The 27500-nt window shown below is 44.1% G+C and overlaps 2 protein-coding genes across 4 annotated transcripts in view; one reads left to right on the top strand and one right to left on the bottom strand.

Moving 5' to 3' along the window:
• Positions 1-20995, bottom strand: part of TOP3A (DNA topoisomerase III alpha) — a 50413-nt gene extending 29418 nt beyond the window's left edge. For 2 of the 3 annotated variants that reach the window (XM_056535542.1, XM_056535541.1), the window contains exons 1-9: positions 20397-20607; positions 15514-15765; positions 13242-13301; positions 11736-11809; positions 8934-9009; positions 6552-6660; positions 6315-6458; positions 6051-6221; positions 1003-1103 (exon numbers count right to left, since the gene is read on the bottom strand). In XM_056535542.1, coding sequence (XP_056391517.1) covers positions 1003-1103; positions 6051-6221; positions 6315-6458; positions 6552-6660; positions 8934-9009; positions 11736-11809; positions 13242-13301; positions 15514-15699 — 921 coding nt within the window. In that variant the 5' untranslated portion in view covers positions 15700-15765; positions 20397-20607. Of the gene's footprint in view, positions 1-1002; positions 1104-6050; positions 6222-6314; positions 6459-6551; positions 6661-8933; positions 9010-11735; positions 11810-13241; positions 13302-15513; positions 15766-20396; positions 20608-20853 lie in introns of those variants that run through there. The other variant, XM_056535543.1, reaches the window with a different exon arrangement.
• Positions 20996-21246: 251 nt separating this feature from the next.
• SMCR8 (SMCR8-C9orf72 complex subunit) overlaps positions 21247-27500 on the top strand; it is a gene marked incomplete in the record, with an annotated part of 7116 nt that continues 862 nt past the window's right edge. The window contains 1 exon segment of the mRNA XM_056535544.1: positions 21247-23644. Within this exon segment, the coding sequence (XP_056391519.1) occupies positions 21392-23644 (2253 nt within the window).

Raw genomic sequence — 27500 nt, 5'->3', positions numbered from 1 at the left:
GCATGATGGGAGTTGTAAGTTTGTATCTTAAGACGGATTTTATATGTAATATGATTTAAGGCACTCCTTATTTCTCTATGTATTTCTATATGCACATTTAGGACTTTTTTTTCCCTCTGCTGTACACTGATAGCCTTGTACTAGAATACAGACAGGGTCCAGAGGTACGGGGGTTGTCCTTATTAGGACGAGCGCCCCAGCTACGGGCCAAACAGTGAGGGGAAGGTGCTAATAGGGGCTATGTTTGAATTACACATTAGGGACTAGTAGGGAGAATAGGGATAGCACATAACAGTCTTCCCTGTCATATCTATTAACCCCTCTAGGACAAACCCTATTACGACAGCAGCTTATGCATTTTGCGCTGTCGGATAGCAGTTAATGCGATGGCCCCGACATATAAAAGCATCGTAAATCGATGCTGACATCAACATGCGATGGCCTCTGAGAGGCCATCGTATGTCGATTTTATCATATGTCGGGGCCATCGCATATCGGGGGGGTTACTGTATTTGGAACTGTGCAATAATATTGTGGCAGTGGAGATTTTTTTGTAATTACTCTCCGTGAATATATCTTTCCCTTGCGGTCATAGGAGAATAACACATGTTTATTTGTTAAGGGGTTATTTGTATTTTTAAAATTGCATTTTAGACTTGTAAGTCATACCCCAGTTTTTCTTTGTATTTTTGATAATTGTGGTGGGGACTACTATTGATAGCCTTGTCTGGCTACTAATAAGCTATCCTTTTTGGAGTATTGGAGTTGTAATTTATCAACAGCTGGAGGCGCCCTGGTTGGGAAACACTGCTCTAGCTTTTGCATAACTTCCCCTCCCAGCATGCCCTACACTGGATTAGATCTGCTCCCCAACCTGTGGTAAAGAGCAGTAGTATTGGCCAACGAGTGCCGTAATCCTGTCTCCCTGAAATGACTTGTGTCTGCGCCGCCGGCCATATGGAAGCCCCGGATCAGTGTCTGGATTTCCCACGTATACCTTACCTCCATACATATCTGGTAGAGAACCAGGCAGGCCGTGTGGTGAAAGAGACGGTTTCTCTTCCAGTTAAACTCCACGGTTCCTTCTTCATGTTCATGAGTCACTAAGTGAAAACAGCGTCATATAAGTGTATAGTAATAATACAGCGTCATATAAGTGTATAGTAATAAAACAGCGTCATATAAGTGTATAGTAATAAAACAGCGTCATATAAGTGTATAGTAATAAAACAGCCTCATATAAGTGTATAGTAATAAAACAGCCTCATATAAGTATAGTAATAAAACAGCGTCATATAAGTGTATAGTAATAATACAGCGTCATATAAGTGTATAGTAATAAAACAGCGTCATATAAGTGTATAGTAATAAAACAGCATCATATAAGTGTATAGTAATAAAACAGCCTCATATAAGTGTATAGTAATAAAACAGCGTCATATAAGTGTATAGTAATAAAACAGCGTCATATAAGTGTATAGTAATAAAACAGCCTCATATAAGTGTATAGTAATAAAACAGCCTCATATAAGTATAGTAATAAAACAGCGTCATATAAGTGTATAGTAATAAAACAGCGTAATATAAGTGTATAGTAATAAAACAGCGCCATATAAGTGTATAGTAATAAAACAGCGTCATATAAGTGTATAGTAATAAATCAGCCTCATATAAGTGTATAGTAATAATACAGCGTCATATAAGTGTATAGTAATAAAACAGCATCATATAAGTGTATAGTAATAAAACAGCGTCATATAAGTGTATAGTAATAAAACAGCGTCATATAAGTGTATAGTAATAATACAGCGTCATATAAGTGTATAGTAATAATACAGCGTCATATAAGTGTATAGTAATAAATCAGCCTCATATAAGTGTATAGTAATAATACAGCGTCATATAAGTGTATAGTAATAAAACAGCGTCATATAAGTGTATAGTAATAAAACAGCGTCATATAAGTGTATAGTAATAAAACAGCATCATATAAGTGTATAGTAATAAAACAGCCTCATATAAATGTATAGTAATAAAACAGCGTCATATAAGTGTATAGTAATAAAACAGCGTCATATAAGTGTATAGTAATAAAACAGCGTCATATAAGTGTATAGTCAAAACAGCGTCATATAAGTGTATAGTAATAAAACAGCATCATATAAGTGTATAGTAATAAAACAGCCTCATATAAGTGTATAGTAATAAAACAGCGCCATATAAGTGTATAGTAATAAAACAGCGTCATATAAGTGTATAGTAATAAAACAGCGTCATATAAGTGTATAGTAATAAAACAGCGTCATATAAGTGTATAGTAATAAAACAGCGTCATATAAGTGTATAGTAATAAAACAGCCTCATATAAGTGTATAGTAATAAAACAGCATCATATAAGTGTATAGTAATAAAACAGCGTCATATAAGTGTATAGTAATAAAACAGCGTCATATAAGTGTATAATAATAAAACAGCGTAATATAAGTGTATAGTAATAAAACAGCGTCATATAAGTGTATAATAATAAAACAGCGTCATATAAGTGTATAATAATAAAACAGCGCCATATAAGTGTATAGTAATAAAACAGCGTCATATAAGTGTATAGTAATAAAACAGCATCATATAAGTGTATAGTAATAAAACAGCCTCATATAAGTGTATAGTAATAAAACAGCGTCATATAAGTGTATAGTAATAAAACAGCGTCATATAAGTGTATAGTAATAAAACAGCGTCATATAAGTGTATAGTAATAAAACAGCGTCATATAAGTGTATAGTAATAAAACAGCGTAATATAAGTGTATAGTAATAAAACAGCGTAATATAAGTGTATAGTAATAAAACAGCGTCATATAAGTGTATAGTAATAAAACAGCGTCATATAAGTGTATAGTAATAAAACAGCGTAATATAAGTGTATAGTCATAAAACAGCGTCATATAAGTGTATAGTCATAAAACAGCGTCATATAAGTGTATAGTAATAAAACAGCGTCATATAAGTGTATAGTAATAAAACAGCGTCATATAAGTGTATAGTAATAAAACAGCGTCATATAAGTGTATAGTAATAATACAGCGTCATATAAGTGTATAGTAATAAAACAGCGTCATATAAGTGTATAGTAATAAATCAGCCTCATATAAGTGTATAGTAATAAAACAGCGTCATATAAGTGTATAGTCAAAACAGCGTCATATAAGTGTATAGTAATAAATCAGCCTCATATAAGTGTATAGTAATAAAACAGCGTCATATAAGTGTATAGTAATAAAACAGCGTCATATAAGTGTATAGTAATAAAACAGCGTCATATAAGTGTATAGTAATAAAACAGCGTCATATAAGTGTAAAGTAATAAAACAGCGTCATATAAGTGTATAGTAATAAAACAGCCTCATATAAGTGTATAGTAATAAAACAGCATCATATAAGTGTATAGTAATAAAACAGCGTCATATAAGTGTATAGTAATAAAACAGCGTCATATAAGTGTATAGTAATAAAACAGCGTCATATAAGTGTATAGTAATAAAACAGCGTCATATAAGTGTATAGTAATAAAACAGCGTCATATAAGTGTATAGTAATAAAACAGCGTCATATAAGTGTATAGTAATAAATCAGCCTCATATAAGTGTATAGTAATAAAACAGCGTCATTTAAGTGTATAGTAATAAAACAGCCTCATATAAGTGTATAGTAATAAAACAGCCTCATATAAGTGTATAGTAATAAAACAGCCTCATATAAGTGTATAGTCATAAAACAGCGTCATATAAGTGTATAGTAATAAATCAGCCTCATATAAGTGTATAGTAATAAAACAGCGTCATTTAAGTGTATAGTAATAAAACAGCCTCATATAAGTGTATAGTAATAAATCAGCCTCATATAAGTGTATAGTAATAAAACAGCCTCATATAAGTGTATAGTCATAAAACAGCCTCATATAAATGTATAGTAATAAAACAGCCTCATATAAGTGTATAGTAATAAAACAGCGTCATATAAGTGTATAGTAATAAAACAGCGTCATATAAGTGTATAGTAATAAAACAGCGTCATATAAGTGTATAGTAATAAAACAGCGTCATATAAGTGTATAGTAATAAAACAGCGTCATATAAGTGTATAGTAATAAAACAGCGTCATATAGGTGTATAGTAATAAAACAGCGTCATATAAGTGTATAATAATAAAACAGCGTCATATAAGTGTATAATAATAAAACAGCGTCATATAAGTGTATAGTCATAAAACAGCGTCATATAAGTGTATAATAATAAAACAGCGCCATATAAGTGTATAGTAATAAAACAGCGTCATATAAGTGTATAGTAATAAAACAGCATCATATAAGTGTATAGTCATAAAACAGCGTCATATAAGTGTATAGTCATAAAACAGCCTCATATAAGTGTATAGTAATAAAACAGCGTCATATAAGTGTATAGTAATAAAACAGCGTCATATAAGTGTATAATAATAAAACAGCGTCATATAAGTGTATAATAATAAAACAGCGTCATATAAGTGTATAGTCATAAAACAGCGTCATATAAGTGTATAGTCATAAAACAGCCTCATATAAGTGTATAGTAATAAAACAGCGTCATATAAGTGTATAATAATAAAACAGCGTCATATAAGTGTATAATAATAAAACAGCGTCATATAAGTGTATAGTCATAAAACAGCGTCATATAAGTGTATAGTCATAAAACAGCCTCATATAAGTGTATAGTAATAAAACAGCGTCATATAAGTGTATAGTAATAAAACAGCGTCATATAAATGTATAGTAATAAAAGAGCGTCATATAAATGTATAGTAATAAAACAGGTTCATATAAATGTATAGTAATAAAATAGGGTAATGGCCGCAGCTACAGGTCACAACATAAGCAGTAAAGACCCACCCCCTCATGATGTCACGCCCCCACCCTCTCAAGGCAAGTCTATGGGAGGGGGCGCGATGGCTGGTTAATAACTACTCTATATCCTGATCACATAGAGAAAGCAGCAGCAGTATACAGATGAAGCTGGAGGGGAGGTGTATAACTACTATATATCTGGATCCCATAGAAATAGCAGCAGTATACAGATCTGGGAGGGGTCTGTGAGCAGCTAGAAGGCATCGGGATAGGTGATGATGTCATCCTATAGTTCACAGGAAGTCAGCTGATCCTGGACAGACCACTTCCTCCGACACATTAAAGGGGTACTCTGCTGCTCAGCGTTTGGAACAAACTGTTCCGAACGCTGGAGCTCATGATGTCATACCCCCGCCCCATCATGACATCACACGCCACCCCCTCAATGCAAGTCTATGGGAGGGGGTGTGACAGCCATCACGCCCCCTCCCATAGACTTGCCTTGAGGGGGTGGGGTGTGACATCACGAGGGGGTGGGGGCGTGGCATCATGAGGGGGCAGGGCTATGACATCACGAGCTCCCGGCGCCGACTCCAGCGTTTGGAACAGATTGTTCCAAACGCTGAGCAGCTGATTTTCTATGGATCAGACTTGTGCTCACATGACCCAGCAACAGTAATGAAATGCAACTGTGCTAGAAATAAACAGATAGCACTTTAGGACTATGGCTAGTGAGTGTGCATGATATAGGAAAAACCTGGTGTGCCTTTTTAAAGGGGTTCTCCGGTGCTTACACATCTTATCCCCTATCCAAAGGATAGGGGATAAGATGCCTGATCGCGGGAGTCCCACCGCTGGGACGGCCCCTCCCGTTGGCTTGCATTGAGGGGCGGAGCGTGAAGTCACACAGGGGCGGAGGCGTGACATCACATGCCGCCGGCCCGGTGGTCGCCCGTAATCAGACCCGGAGCGAACACGCTCTGGGGACTGATTACAAACGGGGTGCCGCGCGCAAGATCCCGGGGGTCACCAGTGGCGGGACTCCCGCGATCAGGCATCTTATCCCCTATCCTTTGGATAGGGGATAAGATGTGTAAGCACCGGAGAACCCCTTTAAGACAGGAACATAGGGCCAAATAGAGATTCCCACAGTCATTCTTATAACTTACCTTTGATTTTATAGAAGGTCTCTGGCACAAAGGCCTGGATGGCTTTAAATCTCTCTACTACAAACCCCAACGTTGGGAACTGACAACTCCCATAGCTGATGAGCTGACTGGATAAGACCGAGGGAAAGATCTTCTGGAGGCGGAGAGTCTGGAAGCGGGTGAAGGCGGCACCTAGGAACAAAGGAGATTGGTTGGTATTTGAGTATACTTGCAGTGCTCATCTGTAGGTCACTACACTGAGATACCCTACTGCTTGCTGCTCACCTATTCGAAGGTCCAGCTCTGATCGCACATCCACAGCGTCACTGACATTCTGGTCGGGTTGGATGAGGTTCTCGCAGGCCGCTCGTATGGATCGGGGGGTGATTTCAGAGAAGCGCGCTCTGAGCACCTGCAGATTCGGCTTTACTGACGTACAACAGGGTGAAGATATGACGGGGTTAATGCTGTGGACGATCCCTCACAGACCATGGTAAGGACTGTATATATAACATACAATACCTGCTTTACAGACATGGATAATCTCAAAGCCAATATTCTCCCCTTCTCGATCACAATCCGTCCATATGATGAGTGCCTGGCACTGCCGCACCTCCCGCTCAAGGGTTTTCTGCAAACACACAAACAGCAGCAGAAGTTTCAGGCCTAGATTTTATTTTTCCTAGGTAAAGGGTCAAAGGGGTACTCCACTGGCCAGCATTCTAAACATTTAGTCCTGCCTGGACTGCAAAAAAAGTGAAAATAAACTCTCACTTACCTTCCTATGTTCCCCAGAAGCTGATCCGTCGGCCGGGCTTTCTGCTTCCTACTTCCTTGAGCCCGGGACGTCACGCGGCTCTTCAGCCTATCATTGGCTGAGGCGGGACATCACTGCAGCTGGTGAAAGGCTGAAGCGCCGTGTGACGCTCCGGACTAAGGGGAGTAGGAACAGTCCGGCCGACCAATCAGCTGTAGCTGTACCGGAATATTCCTTTAAAGACAGATACTGAAAGGTGTTCTTTTTTTGTTAGGCTGGGTCCACACTACGTTTTGTCCCATACGGGAGCGCATACGGCAGGGGGGAGCTAAAAGCTCGCGCTCCCGTATGTTACCGTATGCGCTCCCGTATGCCATTCACTTCAATGAGCCGACCGGAGTGAAACGTTCGGTCCGGTCGGCTCATTTTTGCGCCGTATGCGCTTTTACAACCGGACCTAAAACCGTGGTTGACCACAGTTTTAGGTCCGGTTGTAAAAGCGCATACGGCGCAAAAATGAGCCGACCGGACCGAACGTTTCACTCCGGTCGGCTCATTGAAATGAATGACATACGGGAGCGCATACGGTAACATACGGGAGCGCGAGCTTTTAGCTCCCCCCTGCCGTATGCGCTCCCGTATGGGAGAAAACGTAGTGTGGACCCAGCCTTAATCTGTTTATTTTGCATTTTTTTTTCTCAGTTTTTCATCTTTTGTACATTATTATGGGGACAGCCACCTTGCCTGAGCTGTTTTTAACAGCATTTCGTGATATGCTTTATGGCAATCCACATGGACCAAGGCAACAATAGACTGAAGATACCCTATTCACATGAATGGAAAGGTATCTGGGTATGCTCTGTGACTGTTGCAAAGGTCATCCTACAGGGAGGGGGAGGCTGATCTGTGAGCAACAGCTATTGTGTGTACCCATATTATGTATATACTGGTGTCAACTTTCACTGTACTCTACACTGTACTCTCTGTCCGTGATGATAAGGATGAGACTGCTGGGAAGTGATCTGTACAGACAGGAAGTCTCAGCTTAGTTTTAGACTTACACTTAGCCTCTAAATCAGTTTTTCTCAAGCAGTGTGCCTCCAGTTGTTGCAAAACTACAACTTCCAGCCCATGGCTGTCCGGGCATGCTTGGAGTTGTAGTTTTGGAACAGCTGGAGGCACACTGAATGGGAAATACTGATGTAAAGGCATGTCTTCTTTACTGCTGGTCCTCAGAACATGCTCATTTCTAATACTAAGTCTTAAAAGCATGCCTGTCATACCACAGAAAATGTTCTGTTGCTCACTCATTCTGACATCCACTGCTCAGGAAGAGGTGTGTGCAAGGCAAGCACTGAGCCCACCCTCACCATGTATTTACTCCCTCCCTGAGTCTGCTGTGCTGTGCCTCGTCATGCAATCACTACAGGCTGCTCTGTAACCCCCTCCTTTCTGTTTTCATGCTGCAGTCTGATAGGACAGGAGTGAGCAGAGAGGAGTACTAGTCCTGTCCTAACTTCCTGGACTTTGTCTCAGCCTGTGCTTAAAAGTAGAGTAGTCCAGCCCTGAAAAACTTATCCCCTATCCAAAGGATAGGGGATAAGTTTCAGATCACGGGGGGTCCAACCGCTGGGACCCCACGCAATCTCCCATACGGGGCCCCAGCAGCCCACGGGAAGGGGGCGTACTGACCACCGCACTAAGCGGCAATCTCCGGCTCTGCCATAGAGTTGTATTGAGGGGGCGTGTCAGCCGCTACTTCGTGCGGTGGTCAACACGCCCCCTTCCCGCGGGCTGCTGGGGCCTCGTACGGGAGATTGCGGGGGTCCCAGCGGTCGGACCCCCCCCCCCCCCCCCCGATCTGGAACTTATCCCTTATCCTTAGGATAGGGGATACGTTTTAAGGACTGGACTACTCCTTTAAGCTGGGACAAAAACGAAGCTGCAGCCGGACATGATTATGCTGTGGATGGTATGGGGACCCCTAGTGGTCGTTTTTTTTTAATTTATTTATTTATTTTTTTTAATCAGCCATGATTTCTATAAATAGAAAGGCTAATGTTTTGCCAAAATCTACAATATATGACGACATTAATTTGATACTAAAAGTGCCCATTTAAGTAGTGCAACCACAATTCAACATTTACCTTAATATTTATAAAATCATCCGGACAAAATTTCTGAACTTCTGCATCAAATAGGGACACGGGGTTACAGCTGTGCCTGCAGAGCAACACAATGACTTATTACTATAACGAGAGAGTGCTGTATACCATTACTGCTATACCCCAGATCAGCCAGTAAAAATAACATTCATTATCTAGTGACAATGGTGCCTCGTAAGGGGGGATAGGGGGGGGGGGGGGTCATGGGTGCCCAAGACCCATTGATGTGTGAGGGGGTTAAAAGGGGTACTCCGCTGCTCAGCATTTGGTAAAAACTCTTCCGAACGCTGGAGACGGCAGCTCGTGATGTCATAGCTCCGCCCCTCATGCCTTCACTATCCGCCCCCTCAATGCAAGTCTATGGGAGGGGGCGTGACTGCCGTCACGCCCCCCTCCCAAAGACTTGCATTGAGGGGGCGGGGCGTGAAGAGCTCCTGACGCCGACTCCAGCATTCGGAACAGTTTGTTCCAAACGCTGAGCAGCGGAGTATCCCCTTTTTTTTTTTTTTTTTAAATCAACTGGTGCCAGAAAGTTAAACAGATTTGTAAATTACTTCTATTAAAAAATCTTAATCCTTCCAGTACATATCAGCTGACATTACAAGCACAGTGCTCTCTGCTGACATCTCTGTCCAGAGGAGTAAATCCCCATAGCAAACATATGCTGCTCTGGACAGTTCCTAAAATGGACAGAGATGTCAGCAGAGAGCATTGTGCTCGTGATTCAGCAGAGAGCACTGTGTTCCAAAAAGAATTTCCTCTGTAGTATTCAGCAGCTAATAAGTACTGGAAGGATTAAGATTTTTTAATAGAAGTAATTTACAAATCTGTTTAACTTTCTGGCACCAGTTGATTTTTTTTTTTGAAGCTTTCACCGGAGTACCCCTTTAAGGGTATGTTCACACTACGGAATTCCGTGGTGTGAACTTAACATTAGTGTGAATGGGTCTCCGCGAGACCCGTTCACACTGCGGAATTTCAGCGGCAGACAATTCCGCCGCTGAAATTGTTCCGTGCAAAGAAAGAACATGTTCATTCTTTGCGCGGAAGTCCGCGAGCACTGCTTGTCCTCAGTGTACAGAGCCCTGCTTGTCCTCAGTGTACAGAGCCCCGCTTGTCCTCAGTGTACAGAGCCCCGCTTGTCCTCAGTGTACAGAGCCCCGCTTGTCCTCAGTGTACAGAGCCCCGCTTGTCCTCAGTGTAGAGCCCCGCTTGTCCTCAGTGTACAGAGCCCCGCTTGTCCTCAGTGTACAGAGCCCTGCTTGTCCTCAGTGTACAGAGCCTCATATACATTATTAAGGATACAGTGTTATGCAGAGGTGTACTTATAACAATTTTATAGACAAATGATACTATTTACAGTCGCGCGGGGGGTGCAAAATGCTTTCTTCCTAGGGGGGGGGGGGCATGACAGAAAATAATTGGGAAGCACTGGATTAAACAGAAGAACAAATTGCTGAAAAAGTTTCTGCTGATAAAAGATGGCAGATCACACAGGGCATCGGCGCTTCATATGCATGGTGCCTGCGAAGCCCCCATGCTGACCCCCTGCCCACCACTGAAAGTGTCTACAATGGGCATGTTAATATTAGTGTTGAGCACGAATATTCGTAATGCGAATTTTTATCGTGAATATCAGCACTTTGCGATTTTGCTAATATTTAGAATATAGTGCTATATATTCGTAATGACGAATATTCGTTTTTTTTTTTAACATGCAAATTTTCGTATGGGAAAAAAAAAATTAACGAACATAGCGAATATGCGAATTTCGCGAACATAAAACGAATAATTGTCAATATATTCGTGAAATATCGCGAATTCGAATATGGCCCCTGCCGCTCATCACTAGTGGGCATTAGAGCTGGACCATGGAGCGATGGAAGAAGGTGAATGCTCTGACGGATGACATTTTAATCATGTGGACGGCCGGACGACTGTACGTCACTTAGGCTGCATTCACACCTCGTTTTTGCAGTACAGTTCCCGTATACATTTTCAATTTGAAAACCGTATGGAACCGTATTGAAAACCGTACGCATTGACTCTCCTTTGAAAACCGTATGCCAAAAGATGCATCAGGTTGTGTTCGTTTTGCGTCTTGTACAGTTTTGTCAGTTTTTATCCCGTACCCAAAACCGTAGCCTACCATGGTTTTTGGTCTGGGTGAAAAACCATATTTAAATGTATACGTTTTCTAACATGGGAGTCAATGGGAACTGTACAGTACTGTATGTGCGTACGGTTCCATTTGGTTTTCACCATACGGTTTTTGACTTTGCACAGTTTTTTTTTTTCTTGGAATTTCAATCAAACAAGTGAAACTTTATTCATAATGGAGTGAAAAGTTAAAAACGTAAATGATTTTTTCCTAAAAATCAGATGCAACCGGACATAAATTTTTTAAACCGTATATGGGTTAAAATTTGTAAACACGTTTTGATACAGTTTAGTCCGGTTTTGAGGAATCCATTTTTTATCAAAAACCTCATACGGGAACTGTACTGCAAAAACGTGGTGTGAATGCAGCCTTATCTGGAGAAAAGATGGCACCAGAATATGGGAAGCAGTGGAGCCAGTGTGATGGGCAATGTGGATGTTACTGCGACACATACAACCTACCTAACCATACTACAGACCAAGCCCCACCCCTAGCCCCCCATCATGGCAGTGGGACCCCCTAAAGGCAGTGACCTCTTTCAGCAGGATAATACAACCCCCCCCCCCCCCCAGGTCACGCTGGACATGTTATTATCTAGTAGAAACATACAAAGAAATACCTACCAGGACTTCAAGTGACCCTGAAAATCTAGCGCTAACAGATGCCCGGACACCGAAGTCATCATGACTGTGACGTCCTGTGAGAACAAAACAGAAATGATCATAAGAATCACGCACAGACCCCGATCTAAGAACAAAAACAGGCTGTATAACCAGTAAGTGCCCCAAAACATGATGTTAAAGGGATAGAAGAGCTAGTTTCTTCCCAAAACAGCACCACCCCTGTCCTCAGGTTGTGTGTGGTATTACAACTTTCCTCCATTCACTTGAACAGAACAGAGCTGTAAAACCACACACTCAACCTGAGGACAGGTGTGGCGCTGTTTTGAAAAAAAAAATTATCTCTGTTTTTCTAATCCTTTAACTAGGGATCGACCGATTATCGGTATGGCAGATATTATCGGCCGATAATCACGATTTTGGGCATTATCGGTATCGGCAATTATCTTGCAGATAAGCCGATAATGTCCCCCCCCCCCCCGCACCAACCCCCCCCCCCCCCCGACCCGCCGCGACCGCCCCCCCCACCGTAGTGCTGGGCGGTATACCGTTATGAACCGGATACAGTTTTTTTTTTCTTTCTCCCACGGTATGGATTTTTGCCCATACCGCTATACCGGTTGGGCCCCTCCCCCACCCTCCGAGTCAATAAAAAAAAATAAAACTTACCTGTAATGGGGGTGGTCCGGGCCATCCATCCTTCCTGTAGTGTCCGGCGGCATTCCGGGTGGAGGGTGAACCGGTCCGGGCTGTCCTTCTCCGCGGGTCCTCTTCTCCACTCCGGGCAGGCTCTGGCCTAGTACGCTGCATAGACGCCGCTACGCCGTGACAGCTCTATGCAGCTTTACTAGGCCGGAGCCTGCCCGGAGTGGAGAAGAGGACCCCCGGAGAAGAAGGACAGCCCGGACCGGTTCACCCACCGCCCGGAATGCCGCCGGACACTACAGGAAGGATGGATGGCCCGGACCACCCTCCCCGGACGGTCCCTGCAGCAACTGGGAAAGTGAGTCAGGGTTCTGGGATGGACAGGGGTCTGTATAATATACTATACCTACAGTAGGCCCTCCGGCTGTTGAGGCCCTCCAGCTGTTGCAAAACTACAACTCCCAGCATGCCCGGACAGCCGAAGGCTGTCCGGGCATGCTGGGAGTAGTAGTTTTGCAACAGCTGGAGGCACCCCTAGGAGCGGTGCGGCGGGGGGAGCGGTGGCGGTGATAGGTCTCAGGACCCCCGGACAGGCAGGGGGAGAGAAGCGGGTGGTGGCGGCGGCCAATGATCTGCAGCGGTGTCGCAGGGGGATAAATAGTCGATAACTTATACCGGAATATCGGTATAAGTTATCGGCTATCGGCCCTAACCTCCCCCGATTATCGGTATCAGCCCTAAAAAACGGATATCGGTCGATCCCTACCTTTAACCCATAAGTAGATATTGAGCTAATCCCAACCTCTGCCTGCTGTCATTGAATGGAATCATTTCTGTTATATTCCAGTCATTCTCATCACTTACCCTTCCAAAAAGATGATATTCATACTCATAAATCTTGTTAAACTTGGAAAATCCTTCTCTCTGTAAAAAAAAAAAAAAAAATAAAATAAATTAGAACTATTCAAGATGAAATTAAAAAACACCCAAAATCATATTCATATCTTCTACTGTGGATGCTGAGTAACAGCCACTGCAGGCGCCATATCAGTTCCCCCCAGTTCCCCCCCCCCAAAAAAAAATTTTACTTTCTGACCCCTATAATTTTTTTTACATTTATGCCCATGGAGCTTTTTTGGGGCTCATTTTTTTTTTTTTTTAACTTTAAACCCAGATACTTTTAAAGGGGTACTCCACTGGAAAAATTTTTTTTTAAATCAATTGGTGCCAGAAAGTTAAACAGATTTGTAAATGACTTCTATTTAAAAATGTTAATCCTTCCAGTACTTATTAGCTGCTGTATGATCCACGGGAAGTTCTTATCTTTTTTAAATTTCCTTTTCTGTCTGACCACAGTGCTCTCTGCTGACACCTCTGTCCATTTTAGGAACTGTCCAGAGCAGGAGAGGTTTGCTATGGCGATTTGCTCCAGCTCTGGGCAGTTCCTAAAATGGACAGAGATGTCAGCAGAGAGCACTGTGGTCAGGCAGAACGGAAATTCAAAAAGAAAAGAACTTCCTCTGTAGTATACAGAAGCTGATAAGTAGTGGAAGGATTAAGATTTTTAAACAGAAGTAATTTACAAATCTGTTTAACTTTCTGGCAGAAGTTGATAAAAATAAATAAAAATAAATAAAAATAAATGTTTTCCAGCAGAGTACCCCTTTAAAAACACTATTACACTATACATCAGTGTTTCTCAATCAGGGTGCCTCCAGCTGTTGCAAAACTACAACTCCCAGCATGCCCGGACAGCCTTTGGCTGTCCAGGCATGCTGGGAGTTGTAGTTGTGCAACATCTGGAGTCAGATTGGTTGGGAAACACTGCTATACATGCTGCCCGCATGTTGGTTACTAGCGGCGGCCCCAGCTACTGAAATCATAATAATGGACATGTATGTGATAGGGGATAAACATTGTTCCAAGTTGTTCCGATTCCCTGGAGGAGTCTGGAACGACACAGTCCTGGAGAGATTCATTTCAGACTACTCCGAGGAATCGCAAAACTTGAAATGCGAAACCACTTTTACAAGACTAAATTAAAGGGGTTATCCAGGAAAACCTTTTTATATATATCAAATGGCTCAAGAAAGTGAAAGAGATTTGTAAATGACTTCTATTAAAAAAAATCTTAATCCTTCCAGTAGTTATCAGCTGCTGAAGTTGAGTTGCTCTTTTCTGTCTGATACCTCTGTCTGTCTCAGGAACTGTCAGGAGTAGGAGCAAATCTCCATAGCAAACCTCTAATGCTTCGGACAGTTCCTGTGACAGACAGAGGTGTCAGCAGAGAGCACTGTGGTCGGTAAGAAAAGAACAACTCAACTTCAGCAGCTGATAAGTACTGGAAGGATGGGTACTCCGGTGGAAATTTTTTTATTTTTTTTTATCAACTGGTGCCAGAAAGTTAAACAGATTTGTAAATTACTTCTATTAACAAAAAAACATTGCGGCGGATTTGGAGGGGGGGGGGGGGTGTTTTGCGGACGCGGTGCGGAGGGTCGGGGGGTGGTCGCGGTGCGGGGGGCCGGGCATTGTCGGCAAGGTAATTGCCGATACCGATAATGCCCAAAATCGTGATTATCGGCCATACCGATAATCGGTCGATCCCTAGTACCAACCCAAGCGCTGACCGTTGGCGAGGGGGGGGTGAACAGCGCATATACGCAATGTCTGTGCCCCCTTACTCGCAATGGGGAAACAGGGAACCGGAGTCCCTGAGTCCCCACCTGAAAACAGGAAAGAAAAAGGAATAAAAAACTAACACGTCCCTATACTAGGAAAACAAAAAAGCAGAAGACCTGGTCTGGATAAATCCAGACCCGTCCACCTCCTTCAGACACTAAGCTTAAACTGATTATAGGGTCTGAAGGCGGGTATATCCTGCTGGGAGGAGCCAACTTTTTTTTATTACCATAGTGTCACACCTCCTAGAGACAGCAGCATACACCCACGGTCTGTGTCCCCCAATGGAGCCGATAGAGAAAAATGCTTTTTCCTGGAAAACCCCTTTAATCGACCACTGATTCATTCGATTTCAAGCGAATCTTACTGTAGATCCGCTCAATGTTATTAGTCACCCGAAATTTGAGCAGAACAGGAGGACCGAGCGCTCCTCAACACAGGTAAACCATCTCACCCTCCTCATCCTGCTATTGGACATAATATCCGCGATCCCCTTGGCGGCGTCATTCTTCTCGGCCACACACAGGACTTTCTGAACGGGGATTCTCAGCGACATACTGGCATAGTTTTGGGAACAGGAGCGGATGGTTAGATGTGTCAATCTCCGGCTGAATATTAGTAAACTTCTCGGGAAGATCATAACGGGAGAGGACGGAGGCAGCTGGGGCCCGAGGCGCTCATGGCTGGGCTCTGAGGAAAGACATCCCTGTAAAAGAGTACAAATAGTTAAAGGGGTACTCCACTGGAAACTTTTTCTTTTAAATCAACTGGTGTCAGAAAGTAAAAAAAAATGTGTAACTTTTTTTTTTTTATTAAGATCAACTGGTGCCAGAAAGTTAAACAGATTTGTAAATTACTTCTATTAAAAAATCTTAATCCTTCCAGTACTTATTAGCTGCTGAATACTACAGAGGAAATTCTTTTCTTTTTGGAACACAGAGCTCTCTGCTGAGATCATGACCACAGTGCTCTCTGCTGACATCTCTGTCCATTTTAGGAACTGTTCAGAGTAGGAGAAAATCCCCATAGCAAACATATGCTGCTCTGGACAGTTCCTAAAATGGACAGAGGTGTCAGCAGAGAGCACTGTGCTCATGATGTCAGCCGAGAGCTCTGTGTTCCAAAAAGAAAAGAATTTCCTCTGTAGTATTCAGCAGCTAATAAGCACTGAAAGGATTCAGATTTTTATATAGAAGTAATTTACAAGTCTGTAACTTTCTGTCACCAGTTGATTATATAAAAAAAACCTAAAAATAAAATTTAAAAAAAGTTTTCCGCCGGAGTACCCTTTTAAATCAACTGGTGCCAGAAAGTTAAACAGATTTGCAAATTACTTTCATTTAAAAATCCCAATCCTTACAGTTACTTATCAGCTGCTGTATACTACACAGGAAGTTCTTTTCTTTTTTTAATTTATTTTCTGTCTGACCACAGTGCTCTCTGCTGACACCTCTGTCCATGACAGGAACTGTCCAGAGCAAAAGAGGTTTGCTATGCGGATTTGCTCCTCCTCTGGACAGTTCCTAAAATGGACAGAGGTGTCAGCAGAGAGCACTGTGGTCAGACAGAAAAGAAGTTCAAACAGAAAACAACTTCCTGAGTATTAAACAGCAGCTGATTAGTACTGGAAGGATTGGGATTTATTTTTTTTTTTTATAGAAGTAATTTACAAATCTGTTTAACTTTCTGGCACCAGTTGATTTAAAAGAAAATGTTTTCCAGTGGAGTGCAACTTTAAATCTTCCTGCGTATTTTAAAACAGCATTATTCAGGATTAGAAATACAGTGCCACCCCTGTGCTCAGGAAGCATGTGGTATTGCATCTCCGTTCAACCAAATTGTAATACCACACACAAACTGAGCACGGGGGTAGCGCTGTTTTGGGAACAAATCCATCTATAAGCTTAAAACCTATATACAGCAATTAGAGATGAGCGAATTTACAGTAAATTCGATTCGTCACGAACTTCTCGGCTCGGCAGTTGATAACTTTTCCTGCATAAATTAGTTCAGCTTTCCGGTGCTCCGGTGGGCTGGAAAAGGTGGATACAGTCCTAGGAGACTCTTTCCTAGGACTGTATCCACCTTTTCCAGCCCACCGGAGCACCGGAAAGCTGAACTAATTTATGCAGGATAAGTCATCAACTGCCGAGCCGAGAAGTTCGTGACGAATCGAATTTACTGTAAATTCGCTCATCTCTAACAGCAATGTAATGGGGGCTGAGATCAGAGTTTTCTCTTTTCCCAGCAGTTATAGAAGAAGTATGTCTGCGGAGTCGGTGAGGGCGCAACCGTAACGCCGAAGAAATCGCCTCCAGGTAATGACACGTCCGGACCTACCATTAGTTCAGGAGGCACAATATATAGGGTTTAAGGAGACTTATATAAATCTTCATCATTCTACAGTGAAAGGTTCTGCAACTTTCCAATCTAGTTTGTGTATCGCCATTTTTTAAAGGGGTATTCCAGGAAAAAACTTTTTTTTTTTAAATATCAACTGGCTCCAGAAAGTTAAACAGATTTGTAAATGACTTCTATTAAAAAATCTTAATCCTTTCAGTACTTATGAGCTTCTGAAGTTTAGGTTGTTCTTTTCTGTCTGAGTAATCTCTGATGGCACGTGTCTCGGGAACCACCCAGTTTAGAAGAGGTTTGCTATGGGAATTTGCTTCTAAACTGGGCGGATCCTGAGACAGGTGTCATCAGAGATTACTCAGACAGAAAAGAACAACCTTAACTTCAGAAGCTCATAAGTACTGAAAGGATTAAGATTTTTTAATAGAAATAATTTACAAATCTGTTTCACTTTCTGGAGCCAGTTGAAATATAAAAAAAAAAGTTTTTTCCTGGAATACCCCTTTAAGATCTCTGCTTGCTATCAGTGAACGAGGATATTCACTTTAATTCAGAGACTGGAAGACTTTATAGGGAATTGGTCATTATGTTCTACATCAGTGGTCTCCAAAGTGTGGACCTCCAGCTATTGCAAAACTACAACTCCCAGCATGCCCGGACAGCCGTTGGCTGTCCGGGCATGCTGGAAGTTGTAGTTTTGCAACAGCTGGAAGCACACAGTTTGGAGACCACTGTTCTACATCATACAATGGCGCTTCACAAGTTTCACTCTAGGATTTAAAGGGGTACTCTGGTGGAAAACTTTTTTTTTTTTTTAATGAACTGGTGGCAGAAAGTTAAACAGATTTGCAAATTACTTCTATTTAAAAATCTTAATCCTTCCAGTACTTATTAGCAGCTGTATGTTACAGAGGAAATTCTTTTATTTTTGAATTTCTTTTTTGTCTTGTCTACAGTGCTCTCTGCTGACACCTCTGTCCATGTCAGGAACTGTCCAGAGCAGCATAGGTTTGCTATGGGGATTTTCTCCTGCTCTGGACAGTTCCTGATACGGGCATCAGGTGTCAGCAGAGAGCTCTGTGGACAAGACAAAAAAAGAAATTCAAAGAGAATTTCCTCTGTACTAATAAGTACTGAAAGGACATATTTTGTTTAATAGAAAGTAATTTACAAACCTGTTTAACTTTCTGGCACCAGATGATTTAAAAAAATATATATATATATATTATTATTTTACCACCAGAGTACCCCTTTAATTATTTATTTTCAAATGATCAGTGTGACTTTTCGTTTTTTTTTTTTTTTTTTACTTGCTGTTAAAATTCTCAACCTTTATATGTTTTTAATGTTATTGAAAAAACAGCCACTAGGTGGCTCTGTTCTGTTCCCTGCACAATTCATATAGTTATTTTGGTCTCCTCCCAGCCTGGCAGGAGACCAAACTCAGGAAGTATGTGCGGGGCATGGCAAGGCACAGCTCTCGCAGGCTTAAGTGATGTCGCACCTCCTGGGGAACGCCCACTTTCTCCTGCCAGGAGCTCACACAATGCGAGCAAGGGGAAAGGTATGATAGAGAGCTTTTTAAAGCTGCAGGGAAAAAAAATTAAGGGCAGGAGGGGTATTCGGAGTAGTTAGAGAACATAATCTTAGTTAGTTTAGAAAATATGGTTTGATGACATGTACTCTAATTTTTTGATGGCTTATATAGATCAGTGTCATGCATAAGCATTACATCGATCAATGAGATCGGCACTCTATTGGTGCAGGCTGATCGGCACCCCGCAATTATATCATGGTGATGGCGGGGGGCTGAACAGGCGATCGGATCACCAGGTATGCATGCCTTCGCTGTTTAAAGGAAAACTGTAAGCTTGCTCCCCCTGCCTACCATGCCCGGATCCGCCCCGCCGTTCGGCTGAAATCTTCGATTTTCTGTATATGCTAATTAGGTGCTAACTGGCACTGGCAGGGATACTGGCACTCTGACGTCAGCGCCGCTCTACCGCGGCGCCGCCCAGCTCTTCAATATTCCTCCCCTCCACCTCTCCCTCTTCATTACAAAGCGGGGAGAGGCGGAGGGAGGGGAGGAATATTTATGAGTGGGCGGCGCTGCGGTAGAGCGGCGCTGCCAGTTAGTCTGACCGGTGCCAGTTAGCACCTAATTAGTATATACATAAAAATCGACGATCCGGGTGGATCCGGGCATGGTAGGCATAAAACTGATCAGCGTCCCCCGCACTACCAGCCAGTACCGCCGGTTAGTGCGGGGGGAGCAAGCTGACAGTTTTCCTTTAAACATCACAGCATTCAAATGACTGACATCGGAGTGATCCTCAATACTGGCAGGTGTCAGCCGCAGATAGCAGCCAGTACCTCCCGGGTATGACGTGGTGGGCACAGATTCCCACCATGGCGTAAACGTGCCTCATGGGTAACGAAGGGCTAACAAGCACCTATGTGCTAGGAAGAAATTTTCAGTTGCCATGGCGACCTGGGCTTTGTCCAGCACAGAGGGGGAAGATTTATCAAAACCTGTGAAGAGGAAGAGCGGAGCAGTTGCCCATGGCAACCAATCAGATCGCTTCTTTCATTTTTCACAGGTCTCTTTAAAAGTGAAAGCAGCGATCTGATTGGTTGGCACGTTTCCTCTGGACATTTATTGATAAATCTTCCCCAGAGAGACTACTTCAAGATGCCCATATTGGAATAGAACACTGCATTGGAAGCTGTTGCACAACTACAACTCCCAGCATGCCCTGACAGCAAAGGCTGTGTGTGTATATGTATATATATATATATATATATATATATGGAGGCTACATCCACCTACAATACCACTATAAGCCGTATAGTACAATGTATACTGTCCTTGAACTCTCCACTAACTCACAATCCCGCCCCGACATGTATATCAGTCCCCCTCTTACGTCACTTCTATGATAATGAACCCTGTATTAATAAGAACTTAATAAGATTATTTACACTTTAGGCCGTTTCCCGCGCTGGAGCTCCTTCGCGGCTGCCGTATGACCTTCTTCTCTCTCCGTACACGGCAGCAGCGCGGATATGAATCACGTGATCAAGTCAAAACTACAGTTCCCAGCATGCGTTAGTGAATAACCTCCTTGTTTGGAGACGTCACTGTATGGTCATGTGACTCGCAACGAACCCTCAGTGTTTCCCAACCAAGGTGCCCTCCTGCTGTTGCAAAACTACAACTCCCAGCATGCCCGGACAGCCTTTGGCTGTCCGGGCATGCTGGGAGTTGTAGTTTTGCAACAGCTAGAGAGCGCTTTGGTTGGCAAACACTGCGGGTTCGTTGCGAGTCACATGACCATACAGTGACGGGTATGCTGGGAGTTGTAGTTTTACAACAGCTGTAAAAGAACCCTAGGTAGGAAATCCTGTTATAAACCAAACACCGGTAACATTTTCTCACGTCATTTTGCGTCCGCCAATCAAAATTAAGACATTCCGAATCGCAATCTAAGATGCCACTATAATCCACCAATCCAAGCTCAGGACACGCCTCTGGCTGATGGCGTCACGTGCCCAGCGCTCGCGCCCGCCCTCTCCTTTAGCGCTGACCCCCTTTTTTTTCTTCCCCTTCACAGTCACGGCGATAATCACGTGATCACGTTTCCACCAATCCAAGCTCAGTACACGCCCTCTCGCTGCAGACGGCGCCAGGTAGTCACGTGACCAGCCTTGACCCTTTTCCCCACCCGTACAAATGGTAGCGCGACACCTATCACGTGATCACGCCAGGGCTACCAATCCCCGTTGCGGTTATTCAACCGTCATTAGTGACTGAGGCGGCCGGTGACTCACGGCAGAACTCGTCGTTCTTTCCTTCCGAGCCTTTCTCCGCCATATAGCGAGTTTAGCCGGGAGTCCGTGACGTCATCGGAGGTCATGTGGTCCGCAATCCAAGATGGCTTCCTCCCTGTGAGGTGTTTGTGATCGGGAGACAAGCGATGATCGGCTCGCCGGATCTAGTGGCGTTCACCCGGGACGAGGAGTATGAGTCCCCCCTGCAGAGCTCGCCGGGGCTGCCGGAAGAGTACTCGGTGCCGCTCTTCCCGTACTCGGAGGCGGAGAGCAGCCCCTGGTCCCGGCTCTCCGGGGCCAAATTCAGTCGGGACTTTATCTTGATCTCGGAGTTCTCGGAGCAGGTGGGGCCGCAGCCTCTGCTCACCATCCCGGATGACCCCCGGGTCCGAGGAGCCTTCGACCTTAACTACTTCTCCCTCCGCATCATGTCGGTGGATTACCAGGCCTCCTTTGTGGGTCACCCCCCGGGATCCTCCTACCCCAAGCTCAACTTCGTGGAGGACTCCAAGGTGGTGCTGGGCGACTCCAAGGAAGGGGCCTTCGCCTACGTGCACCACCTGACGCTATACGACCTGGAGGCGCGAGGCTTCGTGCGCCCATTCTGCATGGCGTACATCTCCACCGACGAGGACAAGATCATGGCGCAGTTCCTGGAGCTCTCCGGCGACTTCTCCAAGGCCTCCGACTGCCTGAAGACCGGAAACCGCAAAGCCTTCGCCAACGAGCTGGAGAAGAAGCTGAAGGACCTGGACTACACCCGGGCGGTCCTGCTGAGCGAGATGGAGGAGCAGCAGAAGACCGACCACCAGGGCTTCTACACCACCCAAGCCATAGAGAAGGCCAATGAGCTGGCCAACGTAGAGAAGTCCATCATCGAGCACCAAGACCTGCTGAGACAGATCCAGTCCTACCCCTACAGACACCTCAAAGGAGAAGACTACCAGCCGTACGTGCCCGATGTTGACTCCGAACCGGTTGCTGATGCAGAACCTGATGCCGATGGTGTTGAGGAGACAGAAGTCTACACTCCCAGGCCATCCTACACGCCCAAGTTCATCAAAGCAAAGTCCTCAAAGTGCTTTGATAAGAAACTGAAGACCTTGGAGGAGCTGGTGGACATCTACTTCTTCACGCAGACTGTAGACCTCCTGACCGCCATTGAGAGGCGCTATAGGGGCGACGTCAGCTATTTGATCATGAGTCACCTGGACAAGACCCTCTTAGCGCAACAAGCCATTGCCAACTTTCTCTTCGAGGACGTCTCCACTTGGAATCCTAAACCGATGGACAGGCAGTACTCAGACAACTTGGGAAACCGACGGAACACGCCGAAGTTTGCAGAAGAACAGGAAGGTTTGAACTTGAAGCCTTCGCCCAGCATGGAGTCCTACAAGTCCAGTGTGGAATCCGTCCCCATTAAAATCGAGCAGGAACTGTACGAGGAAGACCCCGACCGGGATGTGACAAGTAACACTGAGGGTCTCGAGGCGGATACCAAAGGGAGTGTGAGCAGCGGCGAGAGCATCGAGGTGTTGAGGACCGAGAAGTCGACGTTGCTCGTCCATTCCGAGAGCCAGCCGTGCTTGAGGCCTTCCACGAGTCCACAGCCGAGAAGGAAGGCGGGGAGCCGGAGGACCATCAGCGAGGACAGCATTGAGGTCCTCAGCACTTGCACTTCTGAAACTGTGATTCCTGAAGACTTTCGAGGCGCTTACCAAATAGCCATTAATGAAGAAGAGGTAGATGAAGGTGCCATTGAATTTGGTGCTGGCGATAAAGCCAATGAGGGGGACGTGACAGTGGACCCTGCCTGTTGCATAAGGGCGGATAGTCCTAACGTTGACGAGCTAGCTGCAGATCATGTACCGGATGGTGGTGATGTTGTAGTTAGCGTTCCGCCACAGCCCGGTGAGCATGTGAGCCAGACGTTCGGGCAGGTAAAGTTCTCGGTAGAGCACGTGGACGACCCATTGGGGGAAGTCTCCTCCTCCCCTCCCCCAGAGTCCAACTACTTGCTGAGCCCCAGGGACACTGAGAAGATGACTCTGGGTGAGGACTCTACTAGCTACCGGAGCAGTGCCTCCACCTGCTCTGACAGGACGCCTTCCCCTCCCCCCATTACCACCGTTACCGTGCGCCAGAAGAGAAAAGCCGGCCAAAACGCCCTGATGTTCATCCGGCAGTACCCCTTCTCCCATCCCGCCATTTACTCTCTCCTCAGCGGGAGGACCCTCGTGGTGTTGGGCGAAGAGGAAGCCTTTGTGAAAAAACTGGTGACGGCTTTGTCTGTCTTTGTCCCAAACAATGGACATGTTGCCAAACCGATCAAGCCATGGCTGACCTCCCCGCTGCACGTCATGGACTTCCAGAAGTGGAAACTGATCGGACTTCAGAGGTAAAGGGGGGCCCCCCTATTAGGTAGAAGCTCCCAGTAGATGCATAGGGATTCCTCGCCTTTTGCCCCCAGGAGATAGGCAAGTAGGGAACCCCCCCCCCGAGCAGAGGATTTATATTGCTGTGGAACTGGATCCTCTCCCGTAGTGGGGTATCTGGAGTGGGACACAACCAGAATGTCTCAAGCTGTTGATAAACTACAACTTTTGCAACAGCTGGAGACACACTGATTGGGGAAACCTTGGCATTAACCAGTGGCCTATAAACCTGTGGCTCTCTAGTTATTGCAAAACTACAACTCCCAGCATGCCCAGAGTTGCCCTTCTGCAACAGCTGGAGAGCCATTAGTTGGAGATCACCGGTCTAACCCCTTAGGCCGGTGTTTCCCAACCAGGGTGCCTCCAGCTGTTGCAAGACTACAACTCCCAGCATGCCCAGACCGCCTTTGGCGGTCTGGGCATGCTGGGAGTTGTAGTTTTGCAACAGCTGTAGGCTCCCTGGTTGGGAAACACTGCCTTAGGAAGAGATTCCGCCATTTGGAGACCACTGCTCTTTTGCCTTTGGCTGTCGGGGCACGCTGGGAGTTGTAGTTTAGCTGGATCCCCACAGGTTGGGGAACGTTGCTTTGAACTTTAACCTGCGAACAGAAACTGTGTGAGAAATCGCACATGGCAGTGTCTTAACAAGAGAAGTGTTTGCTTTGTGGTTTTGTCTTCATGCGATCAAACTAAGCCACAAGCGGGGAAAATAGCGCCCCTTGTGGATATCAGAGCACCAGTATTTGGTGGAGATTTATCAAAACGACCATTTGACCATAGCAACTAGAGATGAGCGAACTTACAGTAAATTTGATTCGTCACGAACTTCTCGGCTCGGCAGTTGATGACTTATCCTGTATAAATTAGTTCAGCTTTCCGGTGCTCCGGTGGGCTGGAAAAGGTGGATACAGTCCTAGGAAAGAGTCTCCTAGGACTGTATCCACCTTTTCCAGACCACCGGAGCACCTGAAAGCTGAACTAATTTATACAGGATAAGTCATCAACTGCCGAGCCGAGAAGTTCGTGACGAATCAAATTTACTGTAAGTTCGCTCATCTCTAATAGCAACCAATCAGATCTTTAATTTTTCAGAGCTTTTCAAAATGAAAGAAAACAATCTGGTTGCTGTGAGCAACTGGTCAAAGTTTCCACTGCACAAGTTTTGATCAATCTCTCCCCGAATTGTCCTTATCAGCAGTGGCTACCTTAAAGCGGGTACTACGGTGGAAAAACTATTATTATTATTATTATTATTAATTATTATTATTATTAATAAAAATATATATATATATATATATATATATATATAAACTGGTGCCAGAATGTTAAACAGATTTGTTAATTTACTTCTATTAAAAAAAAATCTTAATCCATCCAGTACTTATTAGCGGCTGTATACTACAGAGGAAGTTTTCTTGTGATTTCTTTTGTCTGACCACAGTGCTCTCTGCTGCTGACACCTCTGTCCATTTTTAGCAACTGTCCAGAGCAGGAGAAAATCCCCATAGCAAACCTCTCCTGCTCCGGACAGTTCCTGACACGGACAGAGGTGTCAGCAGAGAGCACTGTGGGTCGTGACAGAAAAGAAATTCTCAACAGAAAAGACTTTCCTCTGTAGTATTCAGCCACTAATAAGTACTGAAAGGATTAAGATTTTTGAATAGAAGTAGTTTAACAAATCTTAACTTTCTGGCACCAGTTGATTTTAAATAAATAAATTTAAACTTCCACCGGAGTACTCCTTTAAAGGGGTACTCTACTGGAATACTTTATATTTTTATTTTTTTTATATAAATCAATTGGTGCCAGAAAGCTAAACAGATTTGTAAATGACTTCTATTCAGAAATCTCAATCCTTCTAGTACTTATCAGCTGCTGTGTGCTCCACAGTAAGTTCTTTTCTTTTTGAATTTCTTTTCAGTCTTACCACAGTGCTCTCTGCTGACACCTTGGTCCATTTTAGGAACTGTCCAGAGCAGAAGTAAATCACCCACAGCAAACCTCTCCTGCTCTGGACAATTCCTGACATGGACAGAGGTGTCAGCAGAGAGCGCTGTGGTCAGACAGAAAAGAACTACACAACTTCCTCTGTAACATACAGCAGCTGATAAGTACTGGAAGGATTAAGATCATTAAATAGAAGTTATTTACAAATCTGTTTAACTTTCTGGGCACCGGTTGATTTGAAAACATTTGTTTTCCACCGGAGTACCCCTTTAAGATCAAGCTGCTGCTGCTGCTAGCCCTCTGGTGGCCTGAGAAAAAATGGATAACACATGGCGACAGCTCCACGGGATATGGGGTAACTAGTGGGGGGGGGGGGGGGGGCTCTATTCATCTAGGGCAGGGTCTCCCAACTAGGGTGCCTCCAGCTGTTGCCAAACTACAACTCCCTGCATGCCCGGACAGCCAACGGCTGTCCCGGGCATGCTGGGAGTTGTAGTTTGGCAACAGCTGGAGGCACCCTAGTTGGGAGACCCTGGGATAAGGGATAACTTTTCATCTTAGGATAACTTCATTAAAGGTCAGAGGATGCTGGTTGTTGTCTGTAGTCTCCCCAGTATGTCACATCTCTGGTTACATTCTGGGGGCACCATTTGTTCTTGTATCTTTTTTTTTAAATTAATTTATTTTTTTTAAATCAACTGGCGCCAGAAAGTTAAAACAGATTTGTAAATTACTTCTATTAAAAAATCTTAATCCTTCCAGTACTTATTAGCTGCTGAATACTACAGAGGAAATTCTTATCTTTTTGGATTTCCTAACAGTCTGACCACAGTGCTCTCTGCTGACATCTCTGTCCATTTTAGGAACTGTCCAGAGCAGGAGAAAATCCCCATAGCGAACCTACCCTGCTCTGGACAGTTCCTAAAACGGACAGAGGTGTCAGCAGAGAGCACTGTGGTCAGACAGAAAGGAAATCCAAAAAGAAAAGAACTTCCTGTGGAGCATACAGCAGCTGATAAGTACTGGAAGGATTAAGATTTTTAAATAGAAGTAATTTACAATTCTGTATAACTTTCTGCCCAGTTGATTTAAAAGAAAAATGTTTTTCCAGCGGAGTACCCATTTAAAGGAAGGATAAGCTTTTCCAGCATTTTAGCATTAGATTATTTCTGTGAGCACCAGATGGCTCTGCGGAAAACCATTGTACATCTCAAAATGCCGCCCCCTCCTCCTTACAACCTGCTCTGTTCCTTCTTCCGTGTCAATAAGGAATGTCGGGAGCGGTAAGGAGGCCACACTGTCTGTATACACCGGTGTTTCCCAACCAGGGTGCCTCCAGCTGTTGCAAAACTACAACTCCCAGCATGACCGGACAGCCGGGCACAGCTAAAATAGCAGCCACCACAGAACAAAGGGGTATCTTGCAATCAAAGCAACTTCTTAAATACACTGCTTTTCAGTTCCCTCCATACTTTCAATAACTCTTCTTGTTGTCAGTGAATAGGAAGATTATTGTTTTGTATGCAGAGTCTGGAAACCTTTCCTGCTCATGTCTGTTCTGCACCGGTGTCAGGTATTCAGCCTCTGAATATAAAAGAATGTTTCTCATTCACTGACAGCAAGCAGATCTCATGAACATGGGGAAGAATTATAGGATGCAAAGTTGTAATGTTCAATGTTCATTTGTGTGTCTCTCGCTTTCTCTCTCTCGCTTTCTCTCTCTCTCGCTTTCTCTCTCTCTCGCTTTCTCTCTCTCTCTCTCTCTCGCTTTCTCTCTCTCTCTCTCTCGCTTTCTCTCTCTCTCTCTCTCGCTTTCTCTCTCTCTCTCTCTCTCGCTTTCTCTCTCTCTCTCTCTCTCAGCTTTCTCTCTCTC

The sequence above is a fragment of the Hyla sarda genome, chromosome 8 (assembly GCF_029499605.1).
Source record: "Hyla sarda isolate aHylSar1 chromosome 8, aHylSar1.hap1, whole genome shotgun sequence".
NCBI lineage: Eukaryota > Metazoa > Chordata > Amphibia > Anura > Hylidae > Hyla > Hyla sarda.
The sequence above is the reverse complement of the archived record's forward strand: the minus strand, read 5'-3'. Positions and strand labels throughout refer to the sequence as shown.